The sequence below is a fragment of the Sebastes umbrosus genome, chromosome 20 (genome assembly GCF_015220745.1).
Source record: "Sebastes umbrosus isolate fSebUmb1 chromosome 20, fSebUmb1.pri, whole genome shotgun sequence".
Lineage (NCBI taxonomy): Eukaryota > Metazoa > Chordata > Actinopteri > Perciformes > Sebastidae > Sebastes > Sebastes umbrosus.
Genome location: NC_051288.1, coordinates 21,483,362 through 21,504,183, shown reverse-complemented (window position 1 = coordinate 21,504,183; position 20,822 = coordinate 21,483,362). Strand labels below are relative to the sequence as shown.

Here is a 20,822-nt window from a genome sequence, read left to right as displayed (position 1 = left end):
TTTTGTATTAGCCGCCAAGACGGCAGTTGTTGTCTTTCCTTCTTTAGTCAGCTTGTTTCTCGGTTGGCTATCGTTCTTTCCCACGTGACTGCATCATCGGCTGTCCTCGGGGTTCCCCACACACAGCAGGATATCCAATCGTAAATATTGAATCCAAGCAGATTGGTGGATGTATAAATCGCTCTTAACATACCTCACACCACAGGAATATCTGGAAAGATAATCTTTAGAAGCAAAAAATCAGTGCTTTGCTGACCATTGTCAGGAGGGGGGAATCAGGCCCAAAATCGTCTTGATTCTCGTGTAGTGTGTACCCGGCATTAGACACAAAAACATGGGAAAAAAGGGTCCAGGTTGAAAAATACCGAAGCAACCCTTTAAGTTATTCAGCTGTCACAAAATCCAAAGTCTGCACTTTCTTCCTTCAGTCAGCGAAGGAGGAAGAAAAGACAAAGTCTGCTTGTTACTGCTGTCCTATGAAGGTTTACAGTCAGTATCAGCCAACATGATTGCATCAGAGAATAGCACAGCTGAGATCGAAACAACAATTGAAATTAGGGCCGATCAACATGAAATCCATCAAAAACTCCTAACCCTGCCCATAGATCTCACTTACAGATAGGCAGAAGCAGGAATATTAGCGCAGTATTTTTGTCAGCTTTTAAGATATAATGAGACAGGGGAGGAATAAAAGCGCTGTAACAAATGAAATATATTAGGAGATAATAGAATAGCGGCAGCGCTGGTCATCTACCATGTTGAGTAATGCACACATTTAGAGCGTGATCAAGATTGATTGCCCTTGATGTATCCGCACAGGAGGATACGGAATATGAATATGAGTCAATTTAGCGTCCCCTCTGTGTCCCTCTGTGAGTCATTACGTCTTGGTTCCTTTAGCCTTCCTCGGTGTACTGTCGAAACCATGGCAACAACACTGCGCTGTCCATCAAAGTGGCTCGATGTAACATTTCACAACAGAAAGCAGATGGCAAAATGCTCTGTGGGCACCAAAAGTCAGATTCAAGAAAGGAAAAAGTGATTTGTGTCTGTGACTTTACGCACCCTTTTCCTTTCTCACTCTCACCTGTGTGCTCTTTGTTTGTTTTCCTGCAGTTATGGGCAGTTTTGAGGAGGGTGAACGCACCCAATCGGTCTCTCAGGGAGAGGGTGCCGTTATCCCGGCGCCACGCATTCGCAGCTTCCCCCAGCCGCAAGTCACCTGGTTCAGAGATGGGCGTAAGATTCCACCCAGCAGTCGCATGTAAGTCCTCTTTTTTACTTGTTTCCTTTGTTCCCTTGGACTCTTTTCTGTGCTTTTACTTTGGATTTGTGTTTGATCCTGTGAATACGTCTTTGTGCCTTGTTTGTTCCTGGGGTCTTTGAGTGCTTTGGTTTGAGAGCGTCTGTTCTTGCCTGTCTTTTGTCATTCATCTCGCTACATTTTGTGCTAAAGGAGAAATTCTCCTGCAAAACGAGGGGCCGAGACCAAAGCAGTTTTGGCACCGTGTGAAATGAAATCACCGCTTTGTTCCACATTTTTTATTTTAAAAAGAAAAAACACTTTTATTTCAGCCTATCTATGTCTCTGTCTCTCTTCATTTCGGGCTCAAAAATGGGACGCTGTGTGTTTCTGAGGTCACCTATCAGCGCTTGCCAGCCAGCAGCGGTGGTGTTTCGTACGCCATCATCAGTACCCGGTGGGGCCAGTGGGCAGCTGCTGAAAGCCTCAAATGGGGTTTGCTTTCCCATTTTATCCACATAAAATGCAGAGGTGGATTGAGAAAGTTTCTCTACTTTTTGTACTTAAGTTATATGAGGTCTGATACTGTATGGTCCAATTTTAGAAACATGAAAAATTAACAAAACTGTTATTGATATATTCAGGCTTATATATTACTAATGTTGTTTTTGAAAGACTAAACTCCAACAAATTGGATTGAAGCAGAATATTTCGTTAGATGAAAACATTTTGTGAAATTATAACATCTATCTTTTTTCAATGAATTTAGACTTTTGGACTGAGGCAATTACAGAGACGGACTGAGCACCGCTTCGCTCGCTCTGTGTGTGTGTGTGTGTGTGTGTTTGAGAGAGAGAGGAAAGAGTAGGTGGAAGGTCTGTAAGTTATTGATAATAATCCGAATGTCAATGTTATGAACGAAGCTTCCGGGCTTTGAGACATTTGTTGAAGCCTTAATTTGTCATATTTTGTTTTGATTATTGTCAGCTGAGCATGTTGTCTTGTTCGTCTTGGAAGCATTGTCTGTTTTTCTTGTTGTCCCTGTCTAATGTCTGTCCATTCTGTAAACCTAAAGACTGTCTGCATGAACACCATTGCTATAGCCAAATTGTTTATCCCCCGGTCACGCACTTCCCACCTGTCATACCACACACTTTGAGAACCACTGGACTATACATACTGTACATCTCCAGTCAATGAGATAGTACTATTCCTTCAGTGATTGGCTTTGGGAGAGCATGTGCACTGGGTATTTTTTGACACACATCTCAGTGTTCCTGTCTTTGTGTGGTAATACTTTTTGGGTGTCTGCACACCTGCGCGGCATGTGTGTGTGTGTGTGTGTGTGTTAAAAAGGCACTTATCCCCATCTCATCACATCTGCATTTCTTCGCAGTGGGAGGTGACCTTGCCCTTGGTTAGAGTGAATCTTTCTTATCAGCTCCTCATCATCAGTAATCATACCCTGACCTAGAATGACAATGAGACGAGCGCCAAGACTGACTGAGAAGCCGAAGGCTGCGGACGGCCGTGGGTAGGCCGGTCGTTTCGATTTTGTTCCGTCTTGTTGCGGTAGATCTGGATTACTTTTGAGAAGTCCTTAAGAGGAAAAGGTGGCAGTGACGTGTGTGTGTTAAGTTGGCATTTAAAGAGGTTATTGTTATGAAAGTTTGATGAATGATCACACTTTGTCGACAGTTTTGGCGAGAAGGCTCTTTATTATTTCACATTCAACTCTCTCTTCTTGTCTCATTTATTTCTTGTGTTGATGTCTCCCTCTCTCTCTCTTCTCTCACTCCTTTTGTCTCCATTATGGGCCACCCACTGTGTGTACTTTGCTTCTCTTCATCCTCGCTACCTACCCTCTAGCTCTGAGAATGCTAATTCCGCGCGCACCACCAAGGTCACTGTGTGCAAATGAGCACCGTTGATAACAGCCAGCCTTTTTTTTTTTTTTTTTTTATTGAAAATCATTTAATTGAATTTGATTCGTGCCACTAGCGATGATTCTGTAGAGGCATCAAAGTCTCACTAGTGAGGGAGCGCCAGAGAGAGAGTTCTGCGCCGAAATGCACACTGTTACCTTGATGAAGGCTCTTTTTTTGAGGACTAGTGCTCTCCAGAGTCAGTTCCAGCTGTGTGGTCTCTTTAAACATCGTCACATGGGCTTTCTAGGTATAGTCTTTGTGAGACTGCTGGTTCCATAGTCACGAGTAAAATAGCAGTGAAGAGGATGAGAAAAACGATGCAACGGGGTACAACCACGGTGACCATTTTCTCTTTCATTTACAATATCTCTACTTCACCACTGTGTGCCTTTTTTACTCCTTTTTCTCCCCTCATTGTCCCCTGATCCTGCTATCCCTCCTCAGGTGTCATAACTTTAATTTGCAGGCTCTCCAGGGGTTCGTCTTGCTTCTTCTCTCTGCGCTCTGCTTAATCACACCTCAGCAATAGAGGAGGAGGAGGGGAGGGGGAAAAAAAAACATCCAGACCCAGAATAACTGTGGTAATCACCTCCAACCAGCAGCTAATAAAACACACGCTTCCTCTGCAGGCTGCTGTGCTTCAACTACATCATTTGTCGCATTGTGTTTACATTCACTTTGTGATCAGTTTGGCCCGAACTGTGTGGAAATGCGTGTCAGTTGCTTCTTTGAATTGTGTCACGCAGTAGGAGGAGGGGTGTTCTTGTCTTGTCTTGCTCTTTTGTTTTTGCAGTAGAAAGGTGACAGAAGTGTTGAAATCACTCCAGAGGTGACACTTGTTGATTGCAAGGACAGGTGAACTGTGTCTCAGGTCCCGTGCACGCTAAAAGCAAATACATCTCAGGTGATCCGATCACAAGTAGACGCCTCAAAATATACAGTAGGTATTACTGGAGCTGTGAGCATTAGCAGAATACCGGGATTAGGGTTTGATCGTATTTATTCAAATCCATTTATCAAATGCAAATCCTTTAAATACCCAGGGAGTTTGTTTAAAGGACAGGGAAGACAGTCTCTTTGTTTTATAGTGGCGTGGCTCTAGGGATGGTAATGAGTACGTTTACATGCACATTAGTGTGCTGGTTTTGATCATATTTGGGATATAGCGTTTACTTACCCTGTCTATGTTATCGGTCCACCTCTTTGGTTCTGGCTGACTTTGGTGCTCCCCTAACTTTTCCTATAGCACCGCCATGAGGTTAATATTTGGGGTTTTGAGTGAAATATTAGATGGTTTTTCATGAATATTGATCCTGACATTCATTTTCCCTTCAGTATGAATTGTAAGAGCTTTGCTCACTACAAGGAACTTTTATTTAGTTAATTTTGTACAAAAGCGGTAGTGTTTCCAAGCACCAGAGTCCCTTTAGAAAACCTCTCATTTTACAGCAGCAGTGTCCGGCAGTCTGACCCTGTTTTGTCCTGGTTCTCCGAGGCCTCCCTCCCCTCCAGCGGGCCAAGCAATAGGGCCTGTGCCTCCAGCAGCGTGGTGTCCATGTTGAATCCCAGCGGAGCAGCGAGGCGAAGCTCTGCTCCTGGCCGGAGGAGGAGTTCTCCACCTCCTGCTGGAGCTCCGACTGCGGGTCGAAAGGCACCAGCAAAGTCAGATCTGGGTCTGTCCGCGGTGGGCTGGTCGCTGCCGGCGGCCCCGCTGGAGTCTGAGCTGAATGACCTTCTGGTGAAACTGATGGGCCTCGTTTACTTATGTAGGTCATATAACAGCAAGACAGTAACTTTAGCTATCCATGTAGCACCATCATCAGGTCCAAATCGAAATTGTATACCTGCAAATCTAATCAGCCTCAGATGTACTTTGTGTTAGTGCAAATTAGCAAATTATGCCAACACGCCAAACTAAGTTTGTGAAGATTGAATACATTATACCTGCTGTACACCAGCTTGTTGGCATTGCCCTCAGGGTCACAGATGCATGTAAACTCAGACGTAGTATAGTGCGATCACAGCACACCACCAAGTCCCCTGCATGTGTAAAGAAACCCACAGAAACTTAGTGAAAACTGCATTTTTTTGCCTCCCTGCTGCCAGTTCCCCCCTGGCAAGGCAGCGTCTCACTGTGGCACTGAGACTGCTCTCCCTTTGCCATGTGGCCTCTGCAGCTGTTGTTCTTGGCGTAGCAGGCAAGTAAGACTCCTGTGCTGTCTCTCACAACACACACCCATAAACTTACGGATTCACTTATTGTGGTGTTTCTCTCTGACGGTCTTCTTGTTCACTGTCCAGGCTCAAGAAAGCGTGTCCTTGTTTGACTCAGCGCTGAAATGTGCGGCTAGAGATTGGTCTAGCTGCCCTGCAATGGATCGGTTCAACCTGGGTCCTCTCGTTGTTTGTTGTGTTGTGATGTAGAGCGCGATACGAGGAGAAAAAGAACTTATTTAGCACAAACAGTCGTTATTCTTCCCTTATTGAATGAGAATGCATTTGGCAGGGTCTTTTCCATTCAGCTGCCGTGATTTGTTGTGTTATTTTGGAGACTTAATGTGGTGTATAATCAGAGGCTCCTTCAGTAAACACATTTGCCAGGAATTGCAGGGCTGCTGGCTAGAAGGTGAGTCTGCCGCTGGATACAGCGGAGCCTCGTCCTCTCACTATTTCACCACTGACAACGACTTACCGCCCGCTACCTGGTTTTCTCTCCCAGAAACTTTCCATTGACATCTGGGCATGGATTTATCTGCATTACACTGAAAACAACCTTGTAGAGGTGTCCGTTAAGACAGAACACAGAGGAGCCTGACCTGGAGGAGTCAGTGGGAGGACATCCCTGACACACACACATTGCAGTTCCCTTGAGTAATCTGCTGTAGCTACTGATCAATTAATGGCCCCTGCCTGTGATGTCCGGGTCCTGTCAGTCTGCTATGGATTCCCCATTAGTCACGAGGGCCAGTGAATAGCCAGGCCCGTTCTCTGCATTTCCCTGTGACCAACTGCCCAGCATTAGTCATGAACTCAACAATCTGCAGGTCACAAGGGAACGAAGAAGCAGCTCTAACAACAGAGACCAACACATCATCATGTATGTGGATGCAGGAATGAATGAACGCATGTATGTCAGTGTTTCCCCTGGGTTGACTGCTTTGGGGCGGTGGATGGGTAATTTATCAGTTACTTTTCCAAATCCACATGAACCACTCTTCACATCGGCATAAAATAGATCCACCGCACAGCACTTATTTGAAAAGAAAATTTAACTTTTAAAGCCGGTTCGCCGGTCGCTCCTGTTATTTCCTTCTTCCAAAACAGTGATGAAGAACACCAGGAGCAAATGTCAGGAGTTGAGTTTGCACTAAAACAAAATCATGAGTGGTGTGTTAAAGTGATAGTTCGGGTGTTTTGAAGTGGGGTTGTATGAGGTACTTATTCATAGTAGGCGTATCACTTACAGTAGGTGATGGTCGGTGTGCCCCCAGCATCGAGAAACAGACCGGAGCAAAGCAATACAGTGCTGTGGACGGGACTGGCAGAAAAACGTATTTTAGTCACCTAAAAAAAATGATATTCGTTTAAGTGTACGCTATATTTATAATATTTTCCAACAGAAATAATTATAGTTTCTGATCTAAATTAGGAAACCTATCTAACTTAAGACTGTATTTTATATAGGCAGGTATATTTACCGCTGATGAGCAGTTGGGCATATGTTGTTGAATGAAAAAAAGGTTGGGTGAACATTTCTATGGAAGCTCAGTTGAGACATGTTTATATTCCCAAAATAAAGGTATAGAAAAAAGTATTTTTTTTAGTATTTGTACCAATATCATATTTTCATATGTATTCACGGATGTAAACATTAAGGGTGTAACTAACAATGATTTCATTTTTGATTAATCAGTTGATTATTTTGGCGATTAATTATTTAGTTGCTTTGTCACTAAAATGTCTTAATTTGTGTGGCCAGTAGTCTAAAATTATAATATTGAACCAACTGAGTACCCCTCCGCTCACTCCTCCCTTTCCAAGGCTGCAGTAACGTGAGCCGCCGAGTGAAAAACCCTGGTAATGCCGCTTGCCTCCCTCAGAGGTCATCCTTACCATAATAACACTACTTTAAGAGCAACGAAAGTCAGACAGCGGCTGGCGGTACCACGGTTTTTGCACTCTGCGGCTCACGTTAATACAGTTTCACGAGCGTGTCGGAGAGCTACTGTAGAAACATTGTGGAGCAACATGGTGTACTCCGTGAAGAGGACCCGCTCCCTATGTAGATAAGAAGAGACGAAAACACAACTACTCTTTGTTTCAGGTGATTATACACTAATGAAAATATAGTGATGAATATTATATACATGAATATTATTCCAACATGTTACACACTGTTCTTCAAAACAGAGAAAATCAGCATCCTCACACTGGAGAGGCTGGAACAAGCAAATGTTTGGCATTTTTGCTAAAAATATTCGTCAATCTGCTGTCCCATCAACTAATCGATTAATCAATAAATCATTCAGCTCTAGTGTAGATAGATGTATCACTGGATTCACTTGATGGATGGGTTTAGGGACAGCCTGTTGTGTTTGGTTAGTCTGCAGATCAAGGCTGATCAGAAATGGCCTCGAGTTCATTTCGATGTCCCCATTTGACCTTGCGTGGAATTTGGGACGTCCGCTTTTTCTTTCCCGTTTTGTGAACACTCAACCAACCGCGAGCAACAGGGAAGCAGAAAGTGAACAGTGGGCCACGAATCTGTAGTTCATGCCCCTGGTGAGAAAACAAGTGGCTGTTTTCATGAGCAACGCTCCCTTAACTCTTCTCATCTCTCTCTCTCTCCTCCATCTCTCCATCCCCAGGAGCTGAGGCTTTTTCATCACAGGTCTATGGAGCAGTAGGGCATGCAGCCTGCTGCTCGCTCTCACTCTTCGTGTCTCTCTCTCGCTTTATTTTTGCCTTCATCCGTCAACTGGCTGTAGTTTGTACTCGCACTGTAGCCGGCCATGTGAGCTGCTTGATCCCGTCGACCCCTCGCTCTCTCCTGTGGGAGGCCATCAGCCGACCGGGGCCATTTGTCTGCATGTAATGGAGGTCTGAGGCTGTGGAGCGAGGTTAGGCCCCTCACGGCCCGGCGAGAGGGACAGCCACGACAGATGCCTAAACACTCCCGAGTGTGTGCGTGTTAGAACAGGCACAGCTCTGTCACTCTGTGTCAGTGCTGGATTGACACGATAAGATATGCACACAGGCTGACAGAGTCGGTGGCTGAACGGGATACAAAGATGTGCTCTTAAGCTCAAAATGTAGAGTCCAGGGACGATGTGTTCTTAATTAAAGAGAGCAATCATGCATCATTGTTTATTAGTAATAATGAAAATAAGAAAAGGGAAGCAGCTAGTGCCTAAAGGCCAAGACACACCAACCTGACATCTAAAAAACTCTGACACGGGTGGACTAGAGCCAACGGTGAGGGACACACCGAAAAAACTTTCACCAACAACCCCAAACTGTCTGACGACCAACCGTTGGCTTGGTGTGTCAGAGCCTTATGGGTGCTCCAATAGATCGTTATTGGACGATATTCGTTCTAAATAGTTTGATCGGTGGTCTCTATGAAGGCTGATCAGATGACGCAAAACACGAGAGACAAATTTCTCTACGCACCGCTTAAATTGCTTCACCAGAGTTGTGAGTTGTGTCTCTAAAGCCCCTTTTATACAACCTGTTCAAGGCGGGATTGTTGTGCTGTTATTCTGCCTCGCTGTTCTGTATAAAAGGTACAAACACAGAATGGAGGTGCATTGTTGCTCTGCCGCTAAGTCGGCAGCGGAGGTAGTCCCAGTGCCGAATCAACGTCTGTGTGAAAAGCAAAGCCGGTATAATGAGGGGGTCTTCTTTACAGCAGTATTGAGGGATCTCTGTATAAAAGGGACTTATGAGAGTAGAATGTCTCTAAGGGCGCTTTCACAAGCCAACATTTATTCCATTTAAATCGAACTCTGGTGCGGTTTGTTTGGGCGGTTGTGACGCAGTAATTGTACTGTGGTGCGGACGAAAACAAAACACTCGAGAGGTGGCCTCGGACCGTTTCCAAGCGAACCAAAACACAGGCTTCCTTCCTGTGTGGGCATTGGTTGAGATGGACTCAGGTAAACAACATTAACATGAGTGGGAGCGGACTGACCTGGACTTCTGCAGAAGTCTGATGTTTGCTTGACATCTGAGCCGAAGAGAACGCACAGAATATGTTAAATAAAGACCACAAAAATAGTGACGTTTATAAAGTCATTCGAGACAAACTGGAGGAGAAAGATATTTCAAAGTCTGCAACTCCCTGCTTAGAAGTGGCAGCTCTCGTGACTGAAAAGATAAATTCGCTCCTTCGCACACGGTGCTCAGCAAATTAAAATAAAATAAAAATGTTCCACTTTAATTTGTGCACTGTGAAACCGAATCAGATTAAATACAAACAAACCAAATATATCAATTTCATAAACTCGTAAAAGCAGCCGAAGAGAGTGGAGAGTGGAGTATATTGCACATGTTGCCTTCCAATAAATAAACAGTTGTCAAGTCATAATACTTTCTCATCTCTTAATATTAATACTTGATATACAATGTTGTTTAGAATAGTTAAATAAATAAATAATGCCACGCGATACTGCTTCCAGCGATCGGAGCACTCTTACTAGCGGCTAATAAAACACTTATTTTTCCATCTCTCTATTTCAATCAAACATCAATCCTCGTCATCATTATTGATTAAAGTGCTACGGAATCATTATCAGACTGGCAGTCATTGAGAAGCCACCCTTGACGCTTAACATAAATAAATTGATCCGCAAAAAAAAATTAATTGCATATGAGACCAGCGCTGCTGCTTCTTGCTGCGAGCAAAACTGGGATTGCACATAAAGCTGCACACTTGGCCAAGACGATTCTGAGCAGCTGTCCAGCCTGCCAGGCTCTCTTGTGGACCGCAGCTCTTTCTGGAGAATAATAATGGAAAAGGAAATTGGGTTGGAAATAAAAAAAAGAGAGAGAAAGCATTCAAAGATGTAGGAATAAACATGAAAACCAGAGAGAGACAGAGGCATGTTCACACATATCTGATTTGTCCAAATGGCTCAGCTCTGTGGCTTGATAAATCCCCGCACCGTGCCGGATACGTGGCAAACCATCGTTACGAGCGAGCCTCAGACAGCTGCTCACACACACCACTGAGAGACTGCGGGGCTTAATAAGGATGACCAAAATGCATTCAGAGAGATAATGAGATAGATAACGAATAAGCAACATGCTAAAACAAGAAATTACTTCAGGAAGCTGGTAAAAAAAAAAAATTCCATTACCTCTTTTAACCAAAGTCTTATCTCCCTCCTCCTGCTCCCTTGATATACATGTAAAGCCATTCAGGATAATTGGCTTACTTTTAATTTCTTCCTGCATCACGTGGTTTTTGATCCCTGAGGACCGGCGAGCACGGGGAGCGGTGAGACCTGCTGAACACGCTGGGTAACAAAGTCTTGTGTGACCCCCACTGCAGCAGCGCTGATTACAGGCTGAGGGGAGAGAATGCTCAGCGGGGAAGCACATTAAAATCAACTAGCCGGGGGGAGAAATTGCCTCCTGCTCCCACTATTATTGATGAAATCAGGACTTGCTCTGGATGATGGTAACATATTAGTTGAAACTTATTTTGCCTGGTGCTTGGACGGGGGTTATTGAGTAGGGAGTGGTCTTTGGAAGGAAAAAGAAAATCGAGAACGAGCTCACCTCACACGATGCTGGACATTATCCCAGAGAGAATAGGCTGTCTCCTCCAGGTCATATAAACCTCCCGCCTCCTATATCTTAGCAGCACCGCCCTATATATTCATCTTCAAGAGTTTCTTAAGCGACAGGTAAAGAAGTTAAGCCCCGGATTGTGTCCCCGTTTTAGAAAGGTCCTGGGAAGTCGCCTGGGATTCATTCAGCGCTTTGGACACTTCCGCTCTGCCCACATCCCTGAGGGGATCCATAATTCATGGCTGTGCGTCCAGGATGTCACCGCTCCAGCAAGCTAGCATTAAATATTTACCGCAGATCATAAGCTGCAGCCATTGAGGCCTGCCAGTCCCTTTAGGAAGACTGTTTTCAGTCTCAGCATGCACGGACGGGGAATCCCAAATGAGCCCGGTGAGTGGGGAGATGCTCTGAGAAATCAGTCCGGAGATGGACCTCATTAGTCATCATACTGTAAATGCTATCAGCACACATGTACATGATGCACACACAGCACACCACTCCAATGCTTTTCCTCCCTGGAGCTACAATGAGAGATTTGTTTCACATGTGTGCACACCTGCATGTATTTTCTGAGCATTTTTATCCCTGTTTGAATTTATTTTTTTTTCCTCAGTTTCTCATCAGCTCTCTTGCTCCCTTAATAAGGCACAGCAGGTACTTAGATCCCCCACTGATGAGAGGAAGGTCAGGATGGAGGAACAAGTGGATGGAGAAGTGGAGTGGGTTTGATTGGAGGAGGAGAGAAAGAGGAGGTCATCAGCTGTGAAACAGGAGCACGGCTGAAATATACAGGATTTACACCTGTGTGCAGCAAGCAGCAAGAATTACAGTACTTCTATAGAAAAAAGCCATTACTTGCAGGGGGGGCAAAGACTTTTTGTTTGTTATTGATTAGTAGTTGTTATTACCGACTGTGTGCTGGCAATAGCTCTGGGAAAACGTCAAAGAGAAAAATCAAACTGAAATGTCACAGAGTACAGAAGGTGGGTAGGAGCCACAACCATTTGGATTATTGATTTGTTTCTCTTAGGGTTGCAACTAACAGCTATTTTGATGTTCGATTAATCTGTGGATCATTACTTTGATTAATCGATTATTAATCGGATAAAAAGAAAAAAGCTAGATTTTATTATTTCCAGCGTTTTACTAAAAACACAAAACGTATTCCTCATCTTCTTGTACAGATGCAGCCACATAGATTTCCCCTCCCAGCCGGCTGCCAGCCAGTTCCCAGCCAACTTCCAGCCGCTGGAAGTCTCCCCCCCCTTTCCTGTTTCCTTACAGGGTGTATCTAGATTCCACTGTAAACATGCCCATTCTTTCAGTTGCAGGGTGTCAACATCCTTCCTTTACAAAAACACATAAACCAACTGAAGTACACTGAAGAATCATGTTTCTTTGTTTAGGCCACGGTTTGCACTCTACGTTTCTCAGACTTACAGTAGTTGCTGGAACTCCAATAATGTTTGCCGCCCTTTAGTTGTCAATAATTAACAACATGAACCCTGATTTTCAGTGGTGCACAGTAACTGCTGTAATCTGTACAATGCTTTTTTTACTGCAATAAAAACATGAAATTACATAAATGGACATTGGGGATGCAGCCATGCACTGAGAATAAAAGGGAAATATAACTAATATATATTAAATCAGATATTGTTGTTTCTGGTTCTCTCCCTTTTGTAATGGATCAATGTAGCCGGGCGTTAGCTTTATCAAGCGTTAGAATTAAAATTGCTATATCAGGAACGTTAGCTTTATCAATTGTTGGCTTTGAAATAGCTATATCAGGGCTACATTGATCCATCACAAATCGTAGAGAAAACAGTCAGTATTACTGTTTGTTTTTAAATTACAACCTGTCATCATGAGTTGCACATTTCTCCGCTGTATCATTAGTCTCCGCCTCCAACATTTTTGAAAGGAGACGTGCGTCATTTCCTGTAATTCATCACAAGGCACAGCATTGGCTGGCTTACTGCCCCCACTATAGGAGATGTTGCCACAGCATGTGCCGTGCATCATAACAATCAATGATGAAATCTATAGCCAGCTATTTTTAGATTCAAGTTTAATCGATGAGTTATTGCAGCCCTGGTTTCTCTGTATTTTTCTGGTTGGTCTTTGACTGAAACTCTCTTTTGTTTCCTGATGTGAGAGATTTGTACTTTAGCACATAACGGTGCCCGTGTCTTCAGGTGTACGTGTCACAAATGTGAATATTTGTTTTGTTTAGAATACATTTCAGCTGCTGCGTTGATGCGTTTATTCCCAAATGTGGTTTTGGTAGTTGTGTGTCTGTCAGGATAGATAACCAGATATCGCTTCCTTCACATGACCACATTCAGCATCTGGTGGACTTGATGGAGTAAAGGAGAGCGGGGGGGGAGTAGGCCGGAACAGTAGATGGAAAGGATAAGGCCAGAGGAAAAGATGTATGTGGAGGAAGGCAACCGGTTGGAACGGGCTATCTGCCGCCAGATTGTTGAACAGGCACAGATAATAAGAAAATATTGATTGTAAACATAGTCAGGGGGCTCTAACATCAGGCGCCAGAGAGGAGGGAGGACGATTTCTCCCTCGCTGGTTGCTACATTGATGAGAGAAAGTCCAAGAGAGGGCTTGATAGAGACAACAAGACACCAGATATTAGCCCCTTATAGGACACCTTCTGAAAGAATGGATTAGTGTTTATTTATTCAGGCATCATTTCAGCAGCCGACAAAGAAGACGCTATTGTTTCCTGCCAAAAAGTCGTGGCTGCCAAAATGCAACCACAGGAAGCAGAGGGGTACAAATAGCCAATTAGAAGCCCCGGGTTATTACGCAGGGCTATCATATTTCAGAGCGGACCATAAGGAGAAGTATGAACGAGGGAGGTTGTCAATATTTCTGCTTTGCTCAGTCAGCACCAACACAGTGTTTACACATTGTAAATCGATATACCTAATGCAGCTTGAACAGTGTAATTAAAATGTTAAAATGTTTAATGCCCTTTTCAGCCGTGGGATCAAGTGTGGACACACAACCCGACTCCAAACATATTTAACTCTAATTAGGCAGTCCAACGCTACCTTTTGAAGCCTGACAATGTATTGCTTTTTTTTTTTCTACGAAGCTTTCTCTGAGTGTCTTGATTTTGAAAGAGCACAAGAAACTGTTTTTTTAAATTGGATTTCTTACACCTACCTTGACTTCTCCTCCCCCATTATCTTCTATATTCAATAAAGCCTCGAAATACTAAAAACACTCCGCTTGTGTTCCCTCCTCAGTGCCATCACGCTGGACAACACGCTGGTTATACTGTCGACGGTGGCGCCGGATGCCGGGCGCTACTACGTCCAAGCGGTAAATGACAAGAACGGAGAGAACAAGACCAGCCAGCCCATCACCTTGTCAGTAGAGAGTGAGTAACCACATGCTGTATACAATCAACACACGTACTGTAATCAACCGATTATGCCGGTACAAGTGTGGATGCACCGTAAGATATTACAGTCATAGTTAAGTACTGCACTTAATTTATAACATTGCACCATATTTTATAAGCTCATCATATGTTTTGAATGGAAAAATCTTAATATGTAAAGTAACTATAAATGTAGTGGAATAAAAAGTACTAGTAGTGGTATGAAATGGGAATAGTCAAGAGAATTACAAGTACCTAAAATTTGTACGATCCTTGAGTGAATGTACTTAGTTACATCTCACCAATGCAAATAATATAATATATATCATAATGTAATATATAATATATATAATTATTTTTATTTTTATTTTTATTTTTATTTTTATTTTTATTTATTTTATTTTATTTTTTTGTAAATATGTTTTATTGATTTTCAAAGATTTTATCCCACAAAAATAATAGATACAAAACACGTATAAATCAAACAAAATAGATGTCATTCGTTTTACTTTTGATACTTTTAAGTACATTTTGCTGATTATACCTTTACATTTTCTCCTAATTTAAATTTCGAATGCAGGACTGTTACTTGTGGAGTATTTTTACATTGTTGTATCACTACTTTTACCCAAGTAAAGGATTTAAATACCCTGCTACCACCCTTGACCTCTAAAGGCCTTTACACAAGGAGGGCGTTTTGTTTGTGCGATTAATTTGCACGTCAATATATTTTTTCGACCTATTTTTTTTCCGAAAAGCGACATACTGTACTTTTTTTTCGGAACAAGGTTGATTTTTCTGAGCTTTCACACCGTGAATAAAGGCGTCATCCAATCACGTTGTGCGGAACGGGGTTGAGTTGCAGCTATTTTTATGAAACAAGAACACGGAGGCTCCGTAGACCGAACCATGACGGAAAACTTTATTGCTCCTTTCAACCTCCACAAAGGCAAGCGCGCACCAGATCCACTCCTTTTGTTCTTACCTTTCACAATAAAAGCCTTAGACATATAATATTCTCAGGCGAGCATTTCACATTTTCGTGTCGTTTATTTGTCGAGAAGCTCAGCCTTTATGATCAGATTTCATTTCATTGCACTGGAGTGTATCTGTAGCCGTATTCACACATTGTTGCAGATCTACACACACACACAGGAAGAGAAAGCTAGGGGGACAGGGACACAGACAGACTGTTCTACTGCCAAGTAGTTCTTAATATTCACCAGCATCCTCAGCTGCCACAACAGAAACAACACAAGATACACAAATCAAACCAATTCAGTTGGCTTCAGCTCAGCAGAGTGAAATATAAGAGGAAACCTAACAGACAGCGTCTTATGACATGGTAGACTAGAGTTCAGTGTGGAAGTGGATGAGGATGGTGAGGGTAAGATATATCAGTCAACACAACACGAAGGGAGCAGAAAAGGCGCCGCTTCTGCTTGCATATAGGGGAAACTGGAGAGCCTAGCGGGAGGTCTTACACACATGCTCCACATATGCACACACAACCCACACATTGATGTACAGGCTGCTGGTGGAGCCAACACTGAGAGGTGTGTGTGTTTGCGTTTTACTGTATGTGCACGCGTATCTGTCAGTATCTGCTACAGCAGCTGTTCCTGCAGCGACGCCTCTGATGATGATGCATTTCCCATGAGCTCCTCCTGGCTCCGACTGCCTAAGACTCGGCGAGGGCAAAGGTCAAGGAGAACTCTGTGGGGACCAGTGTTGCTCACCTTACAGTATTCAGACTTGGGATTAAGTTTAAAAACTGGATTTTGACTTCAGCAAGACGAATGTTGAGCTATTCCTTTAAGTACATTTTAAGAACTTTGGTTTGTCCAATTGAAATATGCAGCAGTGTTTTCCTGGTGACTAGCAGTCAAACATTGCTGTTATTTAAAGGTTGACTTCGCCTTTTTTCAACCCTATTTTCACATGTTTTTGTGTCGAAGTGACTAATGGGGACAACAATTTTTTTAATTTGGTCCAGTATTGAGGGAGAGCGCTGTAGACGGCAGCCGTGAAACAAGTTGCGAGGGCAGTGAGCGCCAATGTTACGTTCACTAAAGGTGCTTGTTTTTGCCCCTGACAGCCTCTGATTGTTATTATGAGTGTCTGCTAACATTACGCCTAATCTTATGCCTATGCTTAACCTTTCGCTCGATCCAATCTGTTTGTTATTGTGTCAAAGTCCCGCTCAAGGATAAGTCTCGAAATCTGAATACACGTATACTTCGGCTCAAATAAATACGGGCGGCCATCGAATTCAAAGACCTCGTCCACATTTTCTCCCGGATTACGGTCACAGTTTTCAAAAGGTTTTAAACACGTTATTAACATTGTAAATGGAAACAAAACGAAATGAAAATGCAACAAAATTACTTAGTTAGGTTTAGTAAAAAATACATCATGGTTTGACTCAAAATTTGTTAAAAACAAAACGAAGATGCAAGAAATTAGTCCGTTAGTAGTGGACTTTATCGCTTGTTATAGCCTTTATTTTTCAATTATGTTTTTATTCAACGTATTTTCATTCACAATCGCTCGATACACTCATTTTACTACGTCACTCGCTGCGGCCGTCCGCAGACTTACAAAGGATAGGTAAAAGACAAACCTAATCTGAATAAAATGTGTTTCCTTCAAAACGTGATTGAGAATGCAATTTTGTTGCATAGGAATGTAATTATTAGGAGACAGGGCTGCGAAATCAGCTAAATATTCAGCCATGACATTGAAAATCTTATAGATAACACTCGCATTTCCACCATGGATGTATGATGGATGGATTGAAAAGAAAAACGAGCACTTTTAGTGGACGTAAATGACGGTGTCAGCTTGCCCCAATAGCGCCATATTAAAGCCTCTGAGCAGCTGCCATCTGCAGCACTCTCCCTCAATACTGGACCAATTTCAGAAATTGTTGTCCCTGTGATTCAGTTAGACACAAAGACATGGGAAAATAGGGTCCAGGTTCTAAAATACTTAAGTTACCCTTTAAGGTGTGTGTGTGACGGGGGTGCACACATGGCCTGTATACGGCATCAAATGACCCAAGATTGGTAAGATTGAATCATGACAGCCCCTGTAGCTACAGCTGACATGTGCAGCCACAAGCACACTCCCAGGGCATGATGGGATTGACGGATCAGTGCGAGTTTATCACAGACATGACACATCTCAAGCAGCACACGCACGCACTGTGCTCTCACTGCCATGGGCTGTCTGTCTCTGACGCTCACAACACAAACACACACAGACAACAGCTAGTTTGCACATGCAGAGTTTTTATACACATATAAAAATACATGCACACACAGCAGCCTATTCACCCCTTCAGCTTTGTGTTTGTCAGGCGGTATTTTTCTATCCCCGTTTCTGGTTCTCCAGCAGACATCTTATTATACACAGTCAGTGCACTGTCTCGTCCTATTCGGCCCTTCTCTCTGTCAGAATTCAGAAACACTGTGTTCACTGGTCAGTTTCAATATGTCACGTTGACGAACACCCACACAGAGAGCACTGGGTGGAAATGAAATGTATAGGTCGCCACAGTCCACCATTGTGTCTGTAATATATTGAATTTATCTATCAAGATCATTGCTCTCTGCTTAACCTCTCCCTGTGTGTGTGTTTTGTTGGTATGTGTGTGTGGCGACCTCTTTGTCTGTCTGTCTAGATGTGGGAGGTCCAGCAGATCCCATCGCCCCCACCATCATCATCCCTCCCAAGAACACGAGCGTGGTTACAGGCACCTCAGAGGTCACCGTGGAGTGTATAGCCAATGCCAGGTAAACATGCTGGCGCTGCAGGGTCATACTGTAGTTACTGTTACTGTTGTTAAAGTGTCAGTTCACCCAGATCATTGAGGACAATTCACAACAGGAGAACGTAGTTCCATTGTCAATAGCAACAGGAACACTGGTTCTGGAAAGAGATTTAAAAAAAAAAAAAAATTATTGTTGTGGGCACCATTGCTGTGTATTAATTTAGGGGGTCGTTCACATCTAATAACGCCCTGCCGCTTTCATCCTTTTATCCAAGGTGCTTGGGAGGTTGCGCTCCTGTCTCGCCTGCCGTTATTAAGCAACCAAAACCTGAACGCTGCGATGATGATGAAGTTGCGGTAGTTTAGAATTAAGCCTCACTGACTAAACTAAATAAAGTCAAAGATTAGTGAGTTTCCAGCACCGTAAATCCCTCACAGTAGCTTTACTGCTCGATTTTGTCTGTCTAGTCTGTTTAGTCCCGCTCAACCGGATGTTGTGACGTCCTCGGACGGAAAGGGTGAAGCAAGTAAAATAGCCTGTGGGACAGATAAACATCTGCTGGCTGTGATTGGTTGTTCCAATCAAATCGTTTTTATCTTGGTGTGTAGCCGTCTCGCCCTGAAAAATAGGCACTTGGGAACGCTTGCGCGCCGCAACGATGTTGCTCTCGCGTTTGAGCACGTCTTCCACGCGTCTACATTGACAACAATGGATCTGAGGGCACAAAAAACGTGGCATGTGAACGGCCCCAGAGAGCCCAAAGCCACAAAACCTGGGCAAATAAAACCCAAACTGTGTGCTGGGCTAGGTACGACTAGTAGTAAGGGAGAACATTTATATATATATATGTAAGAGATAATGTATAGCGAGCCGGTCAGTGTCGTGAAAGAAACCCAGACAGGGCGATACCGCAACCCGAAGGGGAAACCCCGGTTTCCTTCACAACGATGACCCGCTAGCAGTACATTATCCTGCTTATTACACGGCTAGTAACTTAAGAAATCAATAATTTTATACAAAAACGGTCCTTCAGAGTCTGACATCAGAACTGCGCCCATAGAAACGATCTGTTATACATAGCAATGGTCTGCTATAAAGAAACAGAAGACTGTAAACGGTTTCTATGTTAAAATTCTGTTAGAATTTTTTTTTTGTACAATAAGTTAAATATTTGATGTGCGTTGAATGAATGATAATTGTAGTTGATTCCAACATAGTTTCTCCTGTTTTGCAAGTTTTTGTAGACACCAGTGTTCTTGTATCTTGAAATATGCAGTATCAAAGCAGACTACTCCACTAATGACATCCCTTGATTCATGAAATAGTCAGTTTGAATTGAAAACAGTTGGCATCATCTCAGCCCATAAACAGATATTTTTTAGATTTCAATACCCGATGCTCCAGCAGATTAAACAGATTGATGGATATGTGTCCCGTTGGACCAGTGTAGCAGAACCAGAATCATTTATCATCAAGCAACAGAAAAATACGAATCCTCAGTGAGACAGTGAGATTAGAACGCATCTGAACCTCTGCTTTTCTCTCTGTAGGCCTCTCATCAGGCTGAGCCTCTCGTGGCGTAAGAACGGCGTGTTGGTGACCAGCGGTTTGAGCGACTTCAACCGCAGGCTGACCATCATCACTCCCGTGGTGAGCGACGCCGGCTTCTACGAGTGTGAGGCCATTCTCCGCAGCAGCAGTGTGCCCTCCGTCAGTGCCGGGGCTTATCTGCATGTACTAGGTAAGAATCCTGGGATCAAATATGCTCTCGCTGAAGAAAAAGTAGTTTACGTGGGGTCGCTATTCTGTCTGGTTTGTGGAGCCATGCATTCCAGACGACGTCAAGTGATGTAATTCCTGTCCTGTCCTACAGTACATGAAAACATTCCCAGTTAACAATATGCAGTGCGTTGTTGCACAGTTGTGATCTATGCAGAAAACTTTGAGCAGTTTAAATGCTGCACTCTGGATTAAGAGACCACAAGCTTTTAATGACTCCTTGAAACACTTTTTCCAAAATGCTTGCTTTTTGGAGTGGCTAAAGATGTCGAGGCTTTAAAAATAGATAAATTGTGCCATCCCCATTCACACAGGTACACACAGATACACATCGTTTCTTCTTCACGTTTTTCCAATTCCACAAACGGAGAAATAAATGTCAGGAACAAACTCACTGAAGGCTAGCAGACGAATATCAGCTCAAACAAAGAAAAGTCTAATTTACTACAAACATAACAAGACACGAATATCTCATATTTTGGCAAAAGTTTTCAGCGAAGTTACAGTAAGTCTGCTTCTGCTGTTGCTTCACTTCCCGTTGAGTCAACGAGCGGAAATACTGACAGTGTCACTCTGCCGTGGTCAAAGGGGGTACATAGTAAAATCTTGTATTCAGGATTCAAGCACTCTGCTGCACCTTGCGTCTACAGTTATCAAGTGCATCCCCGCTTTTAGGCTGCATTCACATGAGATACAGCGCTGCAGCGAAATGCAAGTACCCACATTCATTTTGAATGAGGGTAGTGCGGCTGCAGGGGGTGCCGAAAACAACGCAGCGGCCAGCAGCGGGAAAGTAGAAACAGAATAAACTAAATGCAACCCAACGTCAAGCTGCGGTGGTCAATCACGTAACTGTCGATCCAGAGCTGTACAGCCCAACCGTGAGGGGA

The 20,822-nt window shown here is 43.4% G+C and overlaps 1 protein-coding gene across 7 annotated transcripts in view; it reads left to right on the top strand.

Annotated features, from left to right (window-relative positions):
- sdk2b (sidekick cell adhesion molecule 2b) overlaps positions 1 to 20,822 on the top strand; it is a 327,437-nt gene that overhangs the window by 240,281 nt on the left and 66,334 nt on the right. For all 7 annotated transcript variants that reach the window (XM_037754749.1, XM_037754748.1, XM_037754745.1 and 4 more), the window contains exons 4-7: positions 1,117 to 1,264; positions 14,241 to 14,374; positions 18,063 to 18,174; positions 19,704 to 19,894. In XM_037754749.1, the coding sequence (XP_037610677.1) occupies positions 1,117 to 1,264; positions 14,241 to 14,374; positions 18,063 to 18,174; positions 19,704 to 19,894 (585 nt within the window). The remainder of the gene's footprint in view (positions 1 to 1,116; positions 1,265 to 14,240; positions 14,375 to 18,062; positions 18,175 to 19,703; positions 19,895 to 20,822) is intronic.